This window comes from Cnephaeus nilssonii, assembly GCF_951640355.1.
Source record: "Cnephaeus nilssonii genome assembly, chromosome: 2".
In the NCBI taxonomy this organism is placed as follows: domain Eukaryota; kingdom Metazoa; phylum Chordata; class Mammalia; order Chiroptera; family Vespertilionidae; genus Cnephaeus; species Cnephaeus nilssonii.
In genome coordinates this window covers 73,231,429-73,251,663 of record NC_137073.1, presented here as the reverse complement: position 1 = coordinate 73,251,663, position 20,235 = coordinate 73,231,429, and the positions used below count along the sequence as shown (strand labels likewise).

The window sequence follows — 20,235 nt, the reverse complement described above, 5'->3', positions numbered from 1 at the left end:
TGGATCAAACTGATCCACTTTCTGTAAATCAGTAGACACTGAAATTTGACCTGTTTTAGGATGAAGGGCTTCTTAGCAACTGGTAGAAGTGAATATTTATATCAGAAATTACTTTGCTAACATTGATATCCAGCCATGGAAAACAGTACTGGAGCATGATCTTCCCACTCAAGCCAGGCTCCACATATGTCATATTTTATGTCATTCGGATATCTGGCTACTTTCTTCAAATGGTCCTTCAAAAGCTCCCATTACTGAAGTGGACTGTGATCCTTTTAGAAGCTTTGTTGAAGGTCATCATGAATTTTGTTTCAGGAACACGAGCTTAAAATATAACTTGACCAACCAAGGCATATTCTTCGAAGTATTTATTTATTATGTTTATAGATTTTCTGACAAAAGCGTGAATTTTTTAATTTAGTGCAATTCCTTTTTAATATCTGACCACCCTTTACAATACTCAAATACTTAACTATTCCTGACTGTACTATGGAGGACAGTTTTCTAACTGATTCATCATAGACCCAACAGTGAACACCTCTTCTTCTAGAACATACCTAGAGGCAATGCTTAAATTCATAGTCCTCTTTCAGTTCTCGGTTGATGATGTGTATGGCCATTGTCATGAGGGTCCAGCACTTAGAATATATGTCTGCAGAACTATAACATCTCCTCACATCATCATAATTTATGTCAATGTCAAACACCAGTTTGTTTGTTTTTATGATCCTGGAAAGCTCTCAGCTTCACTGTATTATGTTGATTGGGTTTGTGGGAATATACTGTACCTATATCAATCTTGTATGGATTCAAGGTTGTTGAAGGATTGGTAGCAAAATGTAAATATCATCTTTTAGTTTGAATGAAAATTAACAGTGTTGAGAGTAATTCTCTTTATCACTCTGCCATAGTTGAGCCAACGATAATATTAGGTGAAGAGAAAGAGCTCCTAAAGCTTAAGCAGCTTGGGAAGCTCAGCGGGGTCAGATGCCTCCATGGAACTCAGTACTCAGCCCCAGCAGGATAACCGCAAGAATTGGAACCGCACTGGAGCCTCTACTTCGTTCTTCACGGACAGTTTCATTTGTCAGAGTTGTAGCTACCATGTATATGCCAGTGGTTTCCAAGTCCATGTCTCTAGCCCATTCCTCTCTTGAGCTCCAAACCAAATCATCACCTGCCTGTGGCAGGCCTAGAGTAGGTATTCAGTAAACATTTGTAAGAATGTATGACTGTTTGGAACCTAACCAAGCATCTCTCCCCTTCCCCCAAATCAGCCTATCCTCTCTATTCTTTTTGAAATGACTTCCTAGTATGCATACTTAACTTGAATGTCTTTGACTCATTCTACTTATTTTCACTTGACATTTACTCTATAATTACCAGTTCCTATCCAGGTTGGGGGAAAGGACTAACTTTGATGCACTGGCCCCATCCTCCACACCTGCTTTGATTGCATTTCATTCAGGCTTCTAATTTAGATATAATCACAGTGCAGTATAATTACAAATTTAATTTTCGGTCTCTTCCTCTCTCCCCCCAAGTTTGTAGGCATATCCTATCTAATAGTAGAGTAACATGTAAATTACCATCACTCCGCTACACCCACGATTGGGCGGCGGGAGGCTGGGGGATGGGACTCGGGGTGGCCTATCTGGCCATTGAGAGGCAGGGATCCGCTGCCACTGAGGGGGGCTACCCTGCTGTTGAGAGGCACAGTCCCGCCCCCTGTGCCTCTCAACGGCCAGATCTGCGGCCGCTGAGGGGGCCTGCCGCAGACACCCAGCTGCGCCTCTCAACGGCAGGGTAGCCAGGTGTCCGAGGCAGCCCCCCTCAGCGGCCGTTGAGAGGCGCAGGGGGCGGGAGTCCTGCCCCCTGCGCCTCTCAACAGCAGGGTAGCCCCCCTCAGTGGCCGCAGACCATCAAAAGTGGGGGAGCTGGGTGCCTGTCTGCTCCGGCACCAGGCCTTTCAGAAGCCTCCGGCTCGGCGGAGGCTTCTGAAAGGCCTGGTGCACCAGCGGACAGGCACCCAGTTCCACCGCGAAAAGCGAAAGTGTGTAGGGGACCCTACACGTGCATGATTCAATCATGCACTGGGCCTCTAGTAATAAATATTTGTTCTAATTTGCTTTATTATTTCCTTTCTCAAATTTGTATTAAATTGAGTGGCTGATGTTATATGTATTGATCTGCTTCATCGTTTAGGCATCTTAAAACACATGCTAATAGAGTATTTTTGAACCTTACTCATGAAAAGAAATCCCAAGATTTGAGTGATAAATCAGTATGGACAGACAGTTTACAGAATTGTTTCTTTGTAAATCCTTTAAAATTTGACCATTCACAAAAGGTTAAATGTATGCAGAGTAGACAGCAGAAGTATCTTTGAGGACATAAATAAATAGTGCTTGGTACATTAAATGATAAAATTATATCATAGGACTATAATATTGTCAGTGGTGTAGATATAGCCAATACAGAAATAGATAAGGCATTATTTTCTTTGATTTGTTTAGGGTAGTAAATTAATGTATTAAAGTCAGAATGTATCTTGTTATGTCAAACTATTTAATTAGGTACAGCAGAAAACAAAGCTTTTTTCATTTGATTAAGTTTAAATTATTTTTGGTTTGGTGTAGGCATAATTATTTTTTTTGCATTGGGGATTAAAAGGAAAATCTATGTTAAGAAAATCTTTAAATACAATATTTTGTGTCAATGTGATGGCTGATGTTTTTGATCTTAGGAATCATGCCTAGAATCTACTCCTATTTTTTTGAGTCATGTGTAATTAAAGAGCTATTGAGCCCTAGCTGGCTTGGCTCAATGGATAGAGCGTCAGCCTGCGGACTGAAGGGTTCCAGGTTCGATTCCGGCCAAGGGCACATGCCTGGGTTGCAGGCTCGATCCCCAGTGGGGGGCATGCAGGAAGCAGCCGATCAATATTCTCTCTTATCATTGATGTTTCTATCTCTCTATCCTTCTCCCTTCCTCTCTGAAATCAATAAAGAAATATATGTGTGTGTGTGTGTGTGTGTGTGTGTGTGTGTATGTGTATATATATATATATATGTATGTATAAAAGAGCTATTGAAAGTGAATGTAGAGATGACCACTTATCTTCTGCTTTTTTGTGCCTCTGTAGGTACATGGACTATATCGCACAACAGGTGCTAGTTTTGAGAAAGCCCAACAAGAATTCGCATCAGGTGTGATGTCCAACAAAACTGTCCAGACCGCAGCTGCAAACGCAGCTTCCACTGCAGCAACTAGTGCAGCTCAGAATGCTTTCAAGGGTAACCAAATTTAGAGAATCTTCAAACAATACACTGTTACCTTTTGACTGTACTTTTTTCTCCACTTACTGTATTCTATAAATATTTTTATGTTCAGTACACACGGCATGTATATCTCCTATTTACTTGTGCATGGGCAAAAACCAGAAAAACTTCCTTGTCTTATTATTTACCTAACAGTTTCTTAAGATTTTAGTGCCCCTTGCAGAAAAAAATATTACATGCTAAATAAATGTTCTCCATATTTGGGGGGCAATGAATGTTCAGCAAATTATTTCAGTGACAAGACACTAAAATTAATATGTTACTTATGATTAAAAATGCACTTAGTAATAGCTGCAGTCATTCTTTCAAGAATCTTAGACTTAAGGATTACACATTGGAGCAGTAAATAGATGCTTCATTTCTTTTTTCTTATTTATATTGCAAGAAATAGACCATCAGAGACTTGTGGATTTTTAGATTGGCTTGCTTTTTTAGTAGTTTCAGTCACAAGTGAAGAGCCTATGTGCATTTCGTAGTAGACAATGTAAATTTTATCTTTTTATTTTCTTTCTTTAGAGTAGCTGGTATTTTGATATCATTCTATGATCTTGCATGGGCACTACGTTTTTTAAATTAAAATAATTAGTATTTTGGGTTCTGCACTGCTTATGGTTGTACAATTGGGGAGTCATTTGTAAAATTTTAGAAATGATTTTCTGTAATAGTTTCTTTTAAATAAAAGTTTATTGGGGTGCAATATGAGAATATAATATGTAGTGCATTATCCAAAAGAAAAGGTGGAAAATTGATGGAGTAGAATGTACTGATGAGAATACCTTTTTTTTTTTTAATTTTCAGTATTCATATCATAGTAAAATATTACCGTATGAAACTTTGGTATATTCTGTGGCTACTCTTTTTCATTGAACTGAGATTACGTTTGGCAGCTCTTTTTGTGGGGGGTGTGTGTATGTGTGTAATTTTTAACAGCGGTATTAAAGTCTAGTCTTAACTCCTTGTCCATAAAGAACGTACAGTATTTAAGGGATTTTTTTAGTCTCTCATCTCTAGTGGCATTAAATTTTAAAAGACCCTGGCATTTTACATATAATTGAATCTCTACTACATATCAGTCTTTCAAATTTTGAGACAGACTGAATATATTAAAATTTTTCAGTAATAGAAAAAAGAAAACATTTAATTTGCACCAAGCAAGAAAATATACAGTTGAATGCATTAATTATGAATATAATCACTTTAAAATTATTACTATTCAGCATAGGAATTAATTCTTATATTTGAGTTGAAAGTTTGAATCATCTTTAATACTGATTAAGAGACTCAGTACATTTGTAATGTCCTGATACTGTGTTTTACAAGTAATTAGCTAATTTAAGATTACAGAATAATAGTGATTTATTCAACTTGATTTTAAATAAGGATCATTTATTGGATTATATTATTTGATAATGCACATCCCTTAAAAAAAATCAGATGGACACAAATGGTTAAATCACTTTCATTCTTCTCCACAAATCTGAAGTTAAAATGAAGTCCATGCTGGGACTGGATGGTGAGTTCTTACTATTTATGAAAGAAGCTTGGCATGATAGTGCTACTAGGTGACATAGATCCATCCCAGTGGTATTTACATTTGATTTATTTGGGACTTTATTGAAGTAATATACTTGGAATCTATTTCTTTTATTTTGATGAAAATAGGGTTCAGAGTATGAATTTAAAGCTGTTTGTGTATATTTCTGATCAGCGATAATCTCCACCTACTTTCTCAACCAAATAAGCCAGTAAAGTTTTTCAGAATCTATAGTCTTATTGAAAATTTGTTTCATGTGTGTGCTCTATTGAGTGTGGATTTTACATATATTGGAAAATGTTCACCACAAAATACAACAAGAACACTATGTCCATTACTAATTTATATCTCAAGTTCATTTTTCTTTTTCTTTAAAGTGCAAATGAAAGCTACATCATAGAGATTTTTGAAAAATGCTGAGATACTTTCCTTCAAGAACAGGAATACCTTTATCTATCCTATAGAACTCCCCATTGTTAAATAGCAAAGAATAATTACAACCAACAGTATCTTTTTGTGTAGGTGGGGAAAAGATTGTTATAAATTCAGTTATCTGGGTTAATACAAGCTTACGAGAGAATTGTTTTTTAAGAACATAAATGTGCATTAAAATGAGGGCAATGCTTACAGATTGATAAGGTTTGGGATTTTAAATTCTTATATTTTCTATTAACAAAATTGGTAAATAGTCACATTTTCACCCAGCAAAAGATTGGCATTTGTTAGTGTTTTATGCTTCATATTAACATTACCCATTATCAGAATCATGAAATGGTTTTTTACAGTGTAAGCACCCATGTCATTTTTCAGTCTGCAATATTAAGTGGTGGCTGTTTTTATTTAAAACTGAAGTTGGAACACTGGAAAATCCTTCCTCAGTGACTTGTAATTTGGGACTTGGATTATTTATGTAGGGATGTTTGTATATTTTGTCAGTGAGTATAGTAATACTGCGCTGCCATCATGGTGACTGTCATGGTTCTAAATAAATGCCCTCCATCTGTCCCTCTAATGTTGCATGTCTCCGGTGGTTTGGAAGTTTTGTATATTTATTGTATTAACACAGAGTGTTCTAAAATAAAATGCTGTTTAATGGATGTTTGTTTGTATAATTTTTAAATACTTCATTAGCACATCAGAAGCAGAAATCATGCTGAGGGTTTAATGTATATAGAAATTCCACATTTGAATTTAAAAAATAATCTGTATAATTCTGTCATTTGCTAAACAAAACAAACATATAAGATTAGTTAAAAACTCTCATCAACATAAAATGACAACTTTTCTTTGCATTAGACCTTTATAGGTAGTGGAATATGAGCTTCACTCATATTAAGTGACCACTTTAAGGTCAGTATACACAGACTGCCTAAAGATTTAAAATGGAAAAATGTGTTTTGTGGTTCACATTTTTCCTAGTGGGTTAGAATAAGTGCCTGTGTATTAGTAGGTCATTGATGTGAGTGAACTTGGTTTCCTAACCTCGCTATCGCTGTTTTATGTATCAATGAAAATACCGGTTTGATTTTTCTTTTTTCTTTTTTTTTAAATATATTTTATTGATTTTTTACAGAGAGGAAGAGAGAGGGATAGAGAGTTAGAAACATCGATGAGAGAGAAACATCTATCAGCTGCCTCTTGCACACCCCCTACTGGGGATGTGCCTGCAACCAAGGTACATGCCCTTGACCGGAATCGAACCTGGGACCCTTGAGTCCGCAGGCTGACGCTCTATCCACAGATCCAAAACGGTTTCGGCCTGTTTGATTTTTCACTGGTTATTTAAAGAGGATGTTAAATCATGTTCATGATTAATCTTATTTTGAGAAATATGTGTTCAATTAAAATAGGAACAGCATTTTCAATATTCTGGGTTCACCTAAAAAAATTAGTTTGAATTGTTATTGTATATATCTCCTGTAAATCATGTTGTGATAATGTATAGTTTGCATTTTTGAGGGAATTTGTTAAATTTATTAGTTGTTTCTGTAAATTATTTGTAGTAGCATAATGCTTTTAGCTTTTTCTGAAAACACTGACATTAGCATTTAATTTTATCTTTCTTGGTAAAAATGTATGTTGAGAATGTTACTATATAGAACTTATTTTATCCATATTTCCCCATTAGAATTACCATGGCTGTCACACACCATTTCACTGTATCTCCTTACATTTTTTTCTTAAGGAATATGTTTAGAGGAATCTGTTGATTCCCTGTGATTAAGACCTTTAGGAGTGAAATAAAAGTGGTTAATGTAATAATAATTAATGATGGTTAAAAATAAAAAAATCTTATTTGATAGATTTTGAAGTACCATAGTATAAATTTATTTAGCGTAGAATAATACATTTTAGAACATTAGAGTTGTTTTAAGTGCTTGTTTATGAAACTAAAAAGTTGTATCTCAATTGTTAAATATTATGGAAAGAAGTATTTCCATTAGAGATTAGGTTATTGATTGGTATTTTCAAACCTATTTTATGGCTTTATCACAGTATATAGAGAGCAAGAAAGAAATCTATCAAAACTTACTAAGCCAGGCATTGCCACTGTTCCGTCCTAGATACTAGTAGATACAGTATCTTTCATTGAAAGATTCTAGGAAAATAGGAAAAGACTCTTCTCTTGTGTTCTTACCATTTCTGAGGGTGCCATGTTTATAATTTAATGTTGTGATTTTGGTAGGACAAAACTTACAAACTGTAGAATTTTCATTGGCACTGGTAATGTTTTCAAATGGCAAGGGACATGGAAGCCACCATGTAGCAATGCAGTGAGTATTAAATTTTATGTTTATCCAAATCTTGATTTGTTGTTCGGCTCATGGGTTGGCATGGCTGATGGTGTAACTAAAACCATCTTGCCACTAAAACCCATTTTATCTTTTCTCTAATGGGGACAGAAAATAGTTAAGTCTCTTCTACCTAGTAATGTTTCCTGTTATTTGTCCAGAGAATACGTTATGTATTATCTTCTTTACATTTAAACAGTTCTAATTTATAAAGTAATAGTATGCAAATTTTATTTTTAAACACTTATATATAATCCCACAATTCTCCATAACTTTAATAATATTTTGTGGGTCAGTGATTCTTAAGATAAATCATGGTTGTGGTAATTGTTACTATTGGCAATTTGTACGATTCTTCAGGTGTTTTGGGACTAGGAAAAAAAATTGCCCCAAATCACTGTGTTTTATCTGGTGATGAGGGTGATTCCTACAATGTTATAGTCACCTCCATGAAAACTGAGCATACTGGGCATACACATTTCTCAAACGCATTTTTTTTCCTAGTATTAAAGTAATATATGTTGAACAATTGAGAAATATGGAAAATGATAAATGAGAAAATAAAAATAATTTGTCATTTAGGAATATCACTGCCAATGTTTTATTGGATATTTCCCATTCTTTTTCTATGCATACATAGTTTATGGAATTAAGGGATATAGCAATGTTTAACTTTTTGAATTCATAAAATTAATACACTTCAGTCTAAATTATAGGAAATATTTATAAGCTAAAGAAGGTAAAGCTGCTCATAATTTTATACCCATAAGTAACTACTATTAATATTTGGTTTATAGCTTTCTATTAATTTTCTCAGAAGACAACTTTTTTCCTAAAATTAAAAAATAAGGTTTCCCTCTATATTGTAATAGATCCTTTTAGGGATGTTTATCGAGCTCTAACAAGCCCATTTCTTTGGGGCCCCTGAACTGGATGTCATCTAGACATGGTGGACCCATGTTTTGCTCATTACATTTTTTTCCCTGGGTAGATTTGTCCAAAACTATACTGTTTTAGTGGCAAGATGGTTTTAGCTGTACCATATTCTTCTGTGAGGAAGGAGTCACCATCAAGCTGAAGCAGACATCAAAGACAAGTGGGATAGAAAGACAGAGAAAAGACCTTGATAGCTTTGCATTTCCTGTATGGGGCCTGACTGCTCACCCATATTTCATCCCATTAATCCCAGTAATATTTTTATTCTGTTTTCTCCCTGAGCTACCTTGAGTTGGTTTCCTGTTACTTTCAACTGGAGAATTTTGACAAACACAAAGGTTTGTAATTTTTTTTCAATTATGATATAAATAATATGTTGAACTTTATTTCACACTAGAGGCCTAGTGCACGGGATTTGTGCACTGGTGGGGGGCGTGGCCTGTGGGGGATCAGCTGCTGTGGGAGCGCCCCTCGTCTCTGTCAGCCGAGCAACTGTGGACCCGCCCTCTGAGTGGCTGCTCCCTGGTCCGGCATCTTCTATGGAGCTGGAGCACTCGCCTCTCCAGAGGACCCGGTCGGGGCCGGGCCCAGGGACAATAGCACTGAGAGGCCACAGGGTAGGCCTCAGTCCTGCAGCGGCCACAAACCCACCTCCCGGCCTCTGGAGTCAGCTCTGCGAGCCCAGTGGTGGCTCTGTGCGGCCTGCAGGTGTCCAGAGCCTGGGGTGAGGAGGTGATGAATACAGCCTGGGTTCCTGCCTGTTGGCAGTGATATTCCTAAATGACAAATTATTTTTATTTTCTCATTTATCATTTTCCATATTTCTCAATTGTTCAACATATATTACTTTAATACTAGGAAAAAAATGCGTTTGAGAAATGTGTATGCCCAGTATGCTCAGTTTTCATGGAGGTGACTATAACATTGCCCCAAATCACTGTGTTTTATCTGGTGATGAGGGTGATTCCTACAATTTGGCCTGGGGTTTGCAGTGGGAGCAGCTGCTCATTCCAGTCAGCCGAGTGGTGCTCCCACTGTGTTTGTGCACTCACTACCAGGGAGCAGCTCCTATATTGAGTGTCTGCCCCCTGGTGGTCAGTGCGTGTCATAGCAACTGGTCAACCGGTCGTTCTGGTCATTCCGCCGCTCAGTCGCTGGGCTTTTATTATAGAGGATGAGATTGCTGAATGTATTTCTATAACATTTAATAGCTGTACAGCTAGCTACCTTTATATACATGTATCATAAACTATTTTTGAAGTCCTGTTATTCCTTCAGGTTCTGATTTTTAATTTTTTTATTATAAACTAGAGGCCCATTGCAGGAAGATTCCTGCAAGAATAGGGCTTCCTTGGGCCTATTCTTGCAAGAATAGGGCTTCCTGCGGCCTGAGCGAAGCCCAGACTCTCCAGAGGCTGCGGAGTGGCGAGGCTGGATCCAGCCTCACCACTCGCCCCCCCCTCCCCCACTGCCCCCTGCCTGGCCGACAGGCCTGGACACTCCAGCGGCGGGGCTGAGGGGACTGGGCACCACCATCTTGTGGCTATGGGCGCTGCCATCTTTGTAATGGAGTGACAGTTAATTTGCACATTACTCTTTTATTAGATAGGATAATTTATCAAGGAATATATTGTTGCTAAATTTGGGGACCCAGGCTTTTTTTCTTTTCTTAGGACAGATTGCTGGGTCAAAGCATAGGCTCACTTTTTGAGACCTTTGATGTGCATTGCCAAATTGCTCTCCAGAAAATTGTATCAATTTATATCTCCATCAGCAGTGTACGAAAGGACCTCTTTATCCATACTCTACCAACATTGGATGTCCCTTTTCTAAAATGTCTTTCCTATGGTAGGTTTTGATAGATAATCAGGCGGTTTATTTTCTGAGCATTCTGGTTTCCCATAGATGGACTTGTCCAACACTACCTGTTTTTTGTGGGTGTTTTTGGTTTTGATAACTAGGAGTGACCAGTTATCCTGCATCCACAGTGAAATCTTCTACTTCCTGAAAGCTCGAAGCTAAAGATGATTAGTACAGGATGGAAAAAGAAAAGGCAGCCTTAGGTAGCCAGCCATTGAGCCTCTCTAGGTAAAATTAGATTGGTTTTAACACCAGGTGATGTTATTCATAATTTTTTAGAACAACTCTTAATTTTTGAGATCAACTCTAAATTATATTCTGTCTGGACAGACAGAAGATTTTCTTAATTTACTTCTAATAACTTTTACTCATTGAGGGCATACTTATATCAGAGACTATATTAAATGCTTTACTTACGGTACTTTACTCCTCACACCAAACCTGTGATGTGATTTCTATTATTGACCCCATTTTTACAGAGTAGGAAATTATCCTGATTACTCAGTGACAGAACAGAATGCCTGTTTCTTCAGGGAGAGGCAGCTAGACCCATGTCCCCTGACTCCTGCCAAGTGTGAGGCTGCTTCTGCCATGTGGTGCCACCTCTCTCCAAGTCCCTGTTTCTTTTCCATCCTTCCACATTTCCAGTAATTCATATCCATCTTTTAGGGACAGTGGATCCTAGGGGAAAAAATCAACCAAGAAAAAGTTACAGCATATATTTCTGATGTCTCCAGACCAAGGCCTACCTCCATAACGTACGTGAGTACCTGCTGCCTGCTCTTCAGCAGTATTAACTTACTAAACGGTCTTTTGCTTTTGTGTGTGTGTTTGAAGAAACTTTAATTGAAGACAAATCCTTACTTAATTATTAGTTTAACTCTGAAGAAAATATCCCTTTTATGTAATTATAACAGCTGCTTATCCTGGATAAGAGATTATAAGAAAATAACAAAAACTGTCAAACTGTCATTTGTTTTACTACTGTCATATACTCAATGGATTTTTAGTGACTGTTTTTAGGATTGAGTAAATTGAGATACATGGTCCATCTTCAGAAGTATGAAAAATTACTAGGTTTTTCTCTGCAAAGGGAAGAAAGAGCAGTGTTTTCATCAGTTGTCATCCTTTGGTGTGGCCTTTTTGGAATTATAAGTGGAAGTTATTTTAACAGTTTACTACACAGAGATGTTGGCATCCTCAGGGTTTTGTCTGGGCCTGCTTTTCACCCTAAATATTTCAGGTAGAAGGAAATGATAGCTGTTTGAGAATGTAGACTTTGGTGTCAAACATGTATTTGAGCCTTGGCTTTGCCACTTAGTTAGCTTTATTACCTGGAACAAATTACTTAATTTCAGTTACTTAGTGACAGTTAATCCTATCTAATAAAGAGGGAATATTCAAATTGACCATCACACCATCACAAAGGTGGTGGTGCCCATAGCCACAAGATGGCAGCGCCCAGTCCCCTCAGCCCCGCCAGAGTCCCTCAGTCCTTTCAGCCCTGTGGGAGGGTGGCAGGCACGCGGTGTGGCCAGACCCACCCTCAGCCCCCCAGCTGCCCAGGGCCGGCCCGAGGCACAGGCAAGCCTCAGATGGTGGCTGCCCAGCCACCCAGGGCCACCTGAGGCTCAGGTAACCAGGGCCGGCCAAGGCTTGCGCTGCCGGCAGTGGCAGCAGCAGAGGTGTGATGGGGGCGTCACCTTCCCCTGATCACCGGGTTGCCTCCCGCCCCTGAGGGCTCCCGGACTGTGAGAGGAGGCAGGCTGGGCTGAGGGACTCCCCCCCACCCTCCAGTGCATGAATTTTCATGCACCGGGCCTCTAGTTTATCTATAAAATGAGGATAATAGTTTCTATTCATAGGGTTTTGATGAATAAATGAATTATATAAAGTGCTTAGCACAGTACTTGCACATAGATCGTGCACAATAATCAAAAACTCTTGCTGTCTGCCCAGGTGTATTGATGGCTCCCAAATCTCTTATTTCCAACCTGGTCTTCTCTCCACAGTCTATTCCTAGCTGCACACAGGACTTCTCCATTGGCAGCCTAAGCTGGACCTTCCCACCTTCCCTGTCTCTGTTTCTCTTGGATTCCTGATCTTGGTGGTGGCATCACTTTCCATCCTGTGCCCAAATGAAATACCTTGGAGACATGCTGGACTCTTTCCTTTTCTCCCCTCACCCCTTCCAATCAGTCACCTGACTATCCATTCTTTCCCCCTAACATTTGTCTTAATTAATGTCATTATCTTTGCTGTCACTTGCCTTAACTCAGGCTTTCTTCTCTGGAGAATACATTATAGTGGTTTTCCCCAAACACAGGGCAGTCTGTGGACTACTTGCCTTCAGATGTTAGACTTTTGAGGGGATTTGACTACAAAAAGCCAAAGAGCTGTTAATATCTAATTTTTTGATCGATTTTTCTTTTCCTATGTGGTTTTGCTACTTCCTCTTATTTATCTATATCCTGTGTCCCTAAGCAAAGTGAACAGTTCATGTCTTAAAGACTTATCTTGCAGAACTCTTCAGGGTGAGGAGGAAGCTGCAAGGAAGAAGATAGTGGTAGGGACAGCAGTAGGATGGCCCCAAACACATGACTAAGCAGCTGATAGGGGTTATGAAATAAAGACAATTATTGGTTCTTGCTGATTTAAAGAGTAGACAAAAGTTTGCTTTGATGATCTTATTTTTTTAGTGTTTGAGTTGAAAAAGGTACTGAATTATTGGAAACTACAGAAATAACCCACTTAAAGGAAATGTCAAGCATAGTCAAGACTGTGCTTAAGTGGCTTTATGTAAAGCAAAGACGTTAAGGAGAACTAGGAGTAAGTCGAATGCGTTCCGGAAGGGCAGTCATGGCAAGTTCATCCAGCAGCAAAATTGCTAAGTAAAAACTAAGGATGAGTGGGAAGCACACTCGAGGGTTCCCAGCCTCTGCTGAAATTTAAAGCCAGAGTCCTTTCTTTTGTGGATTAACTCTTCAGAATGATGTAATAACAGCTGAAAAAGTAACTTGAAATTTCCAATTTTGCAGATAATTTAGATCATAATTTGTTTGAAAATTTTTTTCTTTAGTGATTTGGATAATTTTAATTTTGGTTTCTATTAGAAACCTGGAAGTTGTCAGGTATGTTTAGAAACCAAAGCATAAATGTAGTTTCAGGTGTCATAGGTCCTAGATCAGGAGAAGAAATAACCATTTTCATATATCAAGTGAGTGCTTCATGAGATATAGAGTTGAGTAAGAGTTGATGAAAAGGGTTGTTGGTGTTATCTTTGAGGATTCGGCTTCTGGATGAGGCTCTTTATGGGCAGGTTACCTTCAGGAAATGTGGAACTGCTCCATGTTTGGCTTTTAATTTTGGTGTTTTTGTTGGAATAGGAGAGTGTGATCTTCAGCAGACCTTTTTCTTTGTCATTATTGTACATATTTTTTTTGTAAAGCCTTGAGTGCTTTGGAGCATTTTCATATTTCTTAGTTTTACTTTAAAATTAAGACATTTGTATAGTATTTAAGAAGGTTTTTCCCCCCTCTTTATAATGACATTGATGCTTCTCTGAGGAATAAATATATACAGTACCTATTTTGAAGTTAAAGCTAACCTAAGGTAGGGATATATATCTGTTACTAATGAATGGAATAGTTGAAATACCTGAATATCTTTTTTCCTGATCAAATTATATATATCATAATTGAAAGAAATATACTTAGACCTAAAAGAATCAAAATGAGTTTGCAAAATCTGGTTTAATTCAGATCTGGGGAAAGGAAGGGAGCAACATGTTGTGAAAATACATATGCACAGGGACCTAATCAATGCTAGACAAACAATGTATTAGTTTACAATATAATAGAATAACCACAAATTTGAAGGCTCAAATCGAGTCCATCAGCGGTAAATACAATTTCATATTTGGCTCAAGTGGCTGTTGAATTATCAAGTGGTGCTGAGTTCCTCCAAAGCACCTAATGACTCCCCCCAGACTTGGAAGGAGTTTCACCACAGTCTCAGAAGAAATCCCAGTCGTGCCTGTAATGCTTTTGGCCCTTGGGAGTCATTGCTGCCCAAATACAAATGCAGGCCAGGGATTTCCAGTGGCCACGTGTTATTGCACAGAGAGGTCTGTTCTAAGCCAGACTCTTATGGCTAAGAAGGTGTGAGATCAGCCCTTAAATAGTGGTCTAGCATTAACATGGTCTATCAAAGCATGTTAAGAAATAGCTCCTTAGTGATTATGTACCAGCTACTAGTTATCACACTAACAGAAAAGGCAAAAGGGCAGCTTCACATTTCACATGAAAGACTAGCATTAACTGGGCCTGCTTGACAGCTTAACGTTCACATAAATCTAGTGATTATTTTAATTTAGACCCAGAAGAAATGATTTCATACCAGTCTTTTCTTCACATAGGTTTGTGTAGCATTAAAATCATTATGGGTTAAATACTAGGCCATAAAGGCAAAACTGTTTAACTCTCCTTTGCCAAAACAGAAACAATTCCTGTTCTGACGCCTGTCCAGTTTCCAAAAAACAAAACATACATACACCTTTGTTATTGCACATCTTTCACACAGACTTGTGTATGTATAATACATATATATTTTAAATACGCTACACATACAAAAAGACTATGGCACTTTACAGAATACATGTTTTAACAAAGATCATTTCACCACAGATGTTTGAAAATTATACAAAAACCCTTACACAATTAATATAACATTGTTGAATTAGCACACAGGTTTAAAGAATCCACAGAATCCAAAGCAAGTATTTCTGCCTTTTTGGAGTCCATTGAGAAGCCCAGCCATCACAAAACTTTAAGCACAAATGCAGGCAAAAATAAATAAGACTTTTCTGGTAGTTGTAATGGTGCAGGTACCGTATTTTCCGGCGTATAAGACGACTTTTTAACCCAGGAAAATCTTCTATACGCCGGAAAATACGGTATATTAGATTTTTAGACTGAGGCAATTAGGTGATAGAAATTAGAAAAATAGGTGTGGGTCAACAATCAGTCTAATTATTTTGTACACATTTATTTCAACATATTCCTCATATTCAGTGTTTTTTAATCAGCTATGCAGTTTTGGTCTATATTTGCATTATTTTGGATGTTCCATTCATCCCAACCAAAGCTTGGCTAATGAACTGAAGGTTTAAAAGGCTCAACATTACCGCTTACTAGGTCAGTGTTTGAGTAGTTTGTGGTTTGGGGTTTTGTGTGTGCATGTGCTTTTTGTCTTCTGTAGCATTGAGACTAATGAAGTAGACACTGTCAAGTGACTTTTATTGTCAAGGTGATCTAGGGATACACTGCCACCTTAACCAAGGAGCAGTCGGGATGAGGGATCCTCTGGCCTATGACAACTTGTCTGTAAAGAGAGTGAGAATGTAAAATTCGGGTTAGAAAATGGGTTCTCTATCTTATACAGAAAAAAAAAAAGAGTGTATCTTCTGATGATACATTTAAGAAAAAATGGTGTTTTTATCAAGAGTATTTGCCTGATGAAGCGAATTGCTTTTTTAAAATGAAAATTATTGCCAGGGTTTGCTGGCATCATTGCTGGCATCATGGCTTGGTTAGAGCATATAAACACTCCATCAGGTACAGGAGCCAAATCCAGTGGCTGCCGTAACCTATTTCTGTGTGTTGTCAGAGATAGGTTAATGTTTCCTGAACCCTTCCCTAGGCTGTTATGAAGCTATGGATTTACCCCTTCTCTTGTTAAGGAAAGTCATAGGATTTACATTTTGCTTATTCTGAACCTTGGACTAAGAGTGGTAAACTCATTAAGGCCTGGTTCCATACCCTTCCTTCTCCAGCCCTTAACTCTTAATCTATAAGAAAAGATGGTTTCTAGTATAGGCCAAAGACCAGAATAGAATAAGACTTTAGTTGTTCCATTCCATCGCCACATAAAGGAATTAGTTTTTCTGCGCTAGGCATGGTTGTAAAATCTGAATCAGGGTTCTATGTCTGGTGGCACTTAGTACATAATACCTTGCCCAAACAAGGCATGTAATTATTTGTTAAATTTTCAAAATGAAGCAAGCCCTCAAGTGAGCAGATTCATAAACCCAAAGAGACCTAATCCTTCCAGAAATCTGGCAGGTCCATCCCACTTGCTTAAGTTGCTATAGAGTGTTTCTGTATCATTCTTCAATTCTGATCTTAGGATAATATCAGACCAGGCTCTTTCTGGCCACTTTGATCATTCCAAAGTAAGTATGAGGTGATGGCTAATACCATTTTCCTGAATCAATGATATTGGTAATTTATAGAAACTAGATTAAAAGCACCCAAAACTTTTTTAATAGTGGTAATTGATTCTTTTTTGTAAACAGGTATAGGCAGGTTCTATAAGTTTGGTCTAACTCTTATTTTGCATTAACTTTCTACTCTGTTGTCCTGGGAATGAAGCCTTTGATGCAGCTCAGCGTTTCCAACAATTTAATGTTATTTTAGTCTGCTTTCAGGATCAACTAGTAACTAAAAAACCTTAAATCCCATGATTAGCTCTTTTTTTAATGCACAGAATGGCATTTTGCTGCTGTTGGGGTTGGAAATATAGCTGACTACAGCATGGTTACCAAACAGTGGGAAAAGGTCTCCCCATAAGTGCTGAGGTTCTGGCAGTTTCTCCCAGTGAACATCTGAATGAGCCACATCTGGTTTGGAGACCTCTGTCCTGGAATGAGGAAACAGTGAGGTTTCCTTTGGCAATCAGTGCAATCCCAAGCCTAGGAGAAAAACATGTGATCTCTGATGGAAGAGGAGGCTGGGCCAGTACTGGCATTAGCTTGGCTGCTGGGAAGCGGAATGAATTTGTCTCCACTAGCAGGATTTTGTATTTTTATTCTCATGATCTTATAGGCCCTTATTCTTTCTTTAATCTTGGAGTGACAGTTCAATTGATTCACCTGACCCTGGAATTCAGCTTCCAATACATTCCACAACAGAATTCCACAGTCCCTGCTTGGCCCCTTTGGTGGGCTAAGAAAGAGATCGTGTCTTGCTAAGATGCCTTTTAGCATACATCCCACTCCCAGTAAGTGTGTAGTCTTTAACTGAGACACTTGAAAGAACCAGGAGGAAACAAAAACCCCACACCTCTGAATAGTCAGCAAATCTGGCTAACAGTCTCTTCGGTTACCAGAGAAATGCTGCTTTCACAGTTGAGATCATTCTCCTTCACTGGGCCTTGGGGGCGATGCTGTCTGACACGTGTCAGGGTTTATGTACTGTTTTCATGTTGCATCTCTTACAATTTGCACTGCGGCCCTCGTGTGCAGTCACTTTGCTTGGCTGGATGTTGCCTCTCATTGGTCCTGTAAAGGCTCAGGGCTGTGGAATGTGGCTTTGGTAGGTAAAGGCTAGTTCTTCACTTGATTCGGTTGATGAAACCAGAGGTGAACTGTTTCACAAGGTTAAACAAGGAAGAAAATGGTATAAATGTCTCTTCCAAATTAAAGGAGGCAGATGAGGTTTTTCCCCTCTTCAATCTCTTCCTGTACTTTGTCACTGGAGGTTGCAATTTCTGCTTGTGCGGAGAAGATGGCACAGATGAAGGTGAGGACCATCCCACCGATGGCAGTATAAAAGGCCCAGCCCAAGGAGCAGTCTCCAGGTTTGTAGGCCGATGCATAGTGTCCACAGTAGGCAACGGCCTTCTGGCAGCCCCAGCCAGCAGGGTAGAGTATCAAGCCGAGGATAAGGAACAGGCCTGCAGGGCAGAAGAGAAAAGAGGTGACAACTCCGGAGCTCCACAGATTTGTTGTCATTGTTACTTGATTTACCTGCTTTGGGCTATGGCATCCTTTCTGCAATAGCAAGTGTTAGGGGCTGTTTTATACAACTAATCTGGCCTGATCAAGAACCATTATCACTATCAGAAATATTTTTAGCCTCTTCTGTACTTGGTGGAATGTACACTAATCATTTCCCTTCTGGGAAGGGAAATGACCTTGTTTCTTCTCACAGGGCTTTTACTGAGGTGAGCATTTCCCTTGGTCTAAGGCAGAAATCGGCAAACTAAGGCCAAGTAACTGTGGCCTTGTTTTTGTAAACAAAGTTTTATTGGAACACAGCTCTGCCCATTCATTTATGGATTGCCTAGGGCTGCTTTTGTGCTGGAACAGCAGAGTGAGCCGTTGCTACAGACCCTATGGCCTGCCAAATTGAAAATATTTAATAAGGTTACAAAGACCTGATTTTTAAATACCAAGGAGTTCTATCCTCGTAAACTAATCTTGGCTCAATTTTCTTTTCCTACCTTTACTGAAATTCTCTGGGTTTACCATATCAAAGCTTCCAAGTTACTTAAAGCAACTTCCCCACAGAAAGATCATGACTGAAGCTGTGGTAGTATTAGGTGTGAAGGAAGATGAGGGACAGTGTTTAAAACCACAGGTCACAACTTTCATAGAGCTGTCTTCATCCTGTGATAGTATCTTCTCACCAACCATGGCAGTTCACTACTTCCCAAATTAATCCCAATGTTCTAGCCTGAAGGCCCCAGGGAACTTTCCAGCAGGGGTGCAATAGAGGGAATCCGCTCCCATGCTCATTTTCTGTAGAAGGGTGCTTCACAAAAGCTTTGTAACCCTGCAACCTCCTATTTCTCTCTAGGTCAGAGTGCTGGGAGGCAGCGATATGTAGCTAAGGAAATGCGATCCAGTGTTGGGAAGCATAAATGAAAGGTGCAGATTGAGGCACCTAGAAAAGATGCTATTAGAAGCGACTAAGAGCATAGAGGATAAGGCAGTCAGGGGAGAGTGTGTTGATACCCTAAAATATGCAAGGTCTTGAATCAGCAGTCTTGGTCTGAGTGTCTGGAGTCAATTCCAAGGCTAGAAATAGAAATCACATAGCAAAAAAGCCTTTATGGTCTAGTGTGAGCTAGAACACAAATCAGCAAGATAATGACCACAGCAAAGACTCACTAAATTGAGAGATGATCAATTAGTAGTTAAGAGCTCAAAATTGGGATTAAGAGAGGTTTGAATTCAGCTCTGACACTTATAAACTGGGTGACCTTAGAAAATCTTAACCTAAGTATGATTCCTCACCTGTAAAATGGGCTAATGTTTAATTCATAAGGTGGTTGTGAGTATTGAAGTATGTACAGAGTACTTTCTACATCCATAACAATAACAGCAATAACAACAGAACTGGAACATAGACTAGTACCTGACAACAGGGTATAGTTTTTGCAGACCTCTCCCATACACAGCACAGTTTAAAGTGTACCAGTTCTGAGTAAGTGGGTCAGCTTATTTTTGAGGGTATATTTTGAAAGGTGTAATGATTTGGGGAGAGGGGAGAACCCAGGCTACAATTCAGTTCCCTTGAAAGACAAAACCATCCTCATCTGAACAGATCTTACTTAGCTGGGAGATTAAAAAATTACTGAGCTAATTTTTTTATGTTCCCAAAGCCCGTGATAAGTCCTAATTAATCCCCACCTTGTTCCCTAGGAAACATCACGAAGCAAGGTACCTGGAATCTTGTACTTTCTCCCTCAGGTCCTAAGTTACCACCCTGGGACTTAGATTCAGAGGTGCTGTCTGGCATTCAGGCCCCGGGCAAGGAAGCGTGAACTGCTCTGCCTTATAAAGACCAGAGTGTTCGTATTTTAATTGTGGCTCCAATTAAATATTAGTTACACATTTTGTTTGTATTACATGGCTTAAACAAGCCCAGTAAGCAAAATAAATGCATTTTAATATGATAGGGACAGAAAGCACGGAGTTTGTTGTCAC

General features: G+C 38.7%; 2 protein-coding genes and 1 pseudogene across 8 annotated transcripts in view; 1 reads left to right on the top strand and 2 right to left on the bottom strand.

Annotated features, from left to right (window-relative positions):
* SCAMP1 (secretory carrier membrane protein 1) overlaps positions 1 to 5,972 on the top strand; it is a 71,980-nt gene extending 66,008 nt beyond the window's left edge. For both annotated transcript variants that reach the window (XM_079798720.1, XM_079798719.1), the window contains one exon: positions 3,146 to 5,972. In XM_079798720.1, coding sequence (XP_079654846.1) covers positions 3,146 to 3,310 — 165 coding nt within the window. In that variant the 3' untranslated portion in view covers positions 3,311 to 5,972. The remainder of the gene's footprint in view (positions 1 to 3,145) is intronic.
* Positions 155 to 1,653, bottom strand: LOC307092450 (DNA primase small subunit-like; annotated as a pseudogene). Its single transcript has one exon. The product of its transcript is annotated as a DNA primase small subunit-like (transcript).
* An 8,224-nt stretch (positions 5,973 to 14,196) lies between the features above and the next one.
* LHFPL2 (LHFPL tetraspan subfamily member 2) overlaps positions 14,197 to 20,235 on the bottom strand; it is a 232,139-nt gene continuing 226,100 nt past the window's right edge. For all 5 annotated transcript variants that reach the window (XM_079798742.1, XM_079798740.1, XM_079798741.1 and 2 more), the window contains one exon: positions 14,197 to 18,197. In XM_079798742.1, the coding sequence (XP_079654868.1) occupies positions 17,941 to 18,197 (257 nt within the window). In that variant the 3' untranslated portion in view covers positions 14,197 to 17,940. The remainder of the gene's footprint in view (positions 18,198 to 20,235) is intronic.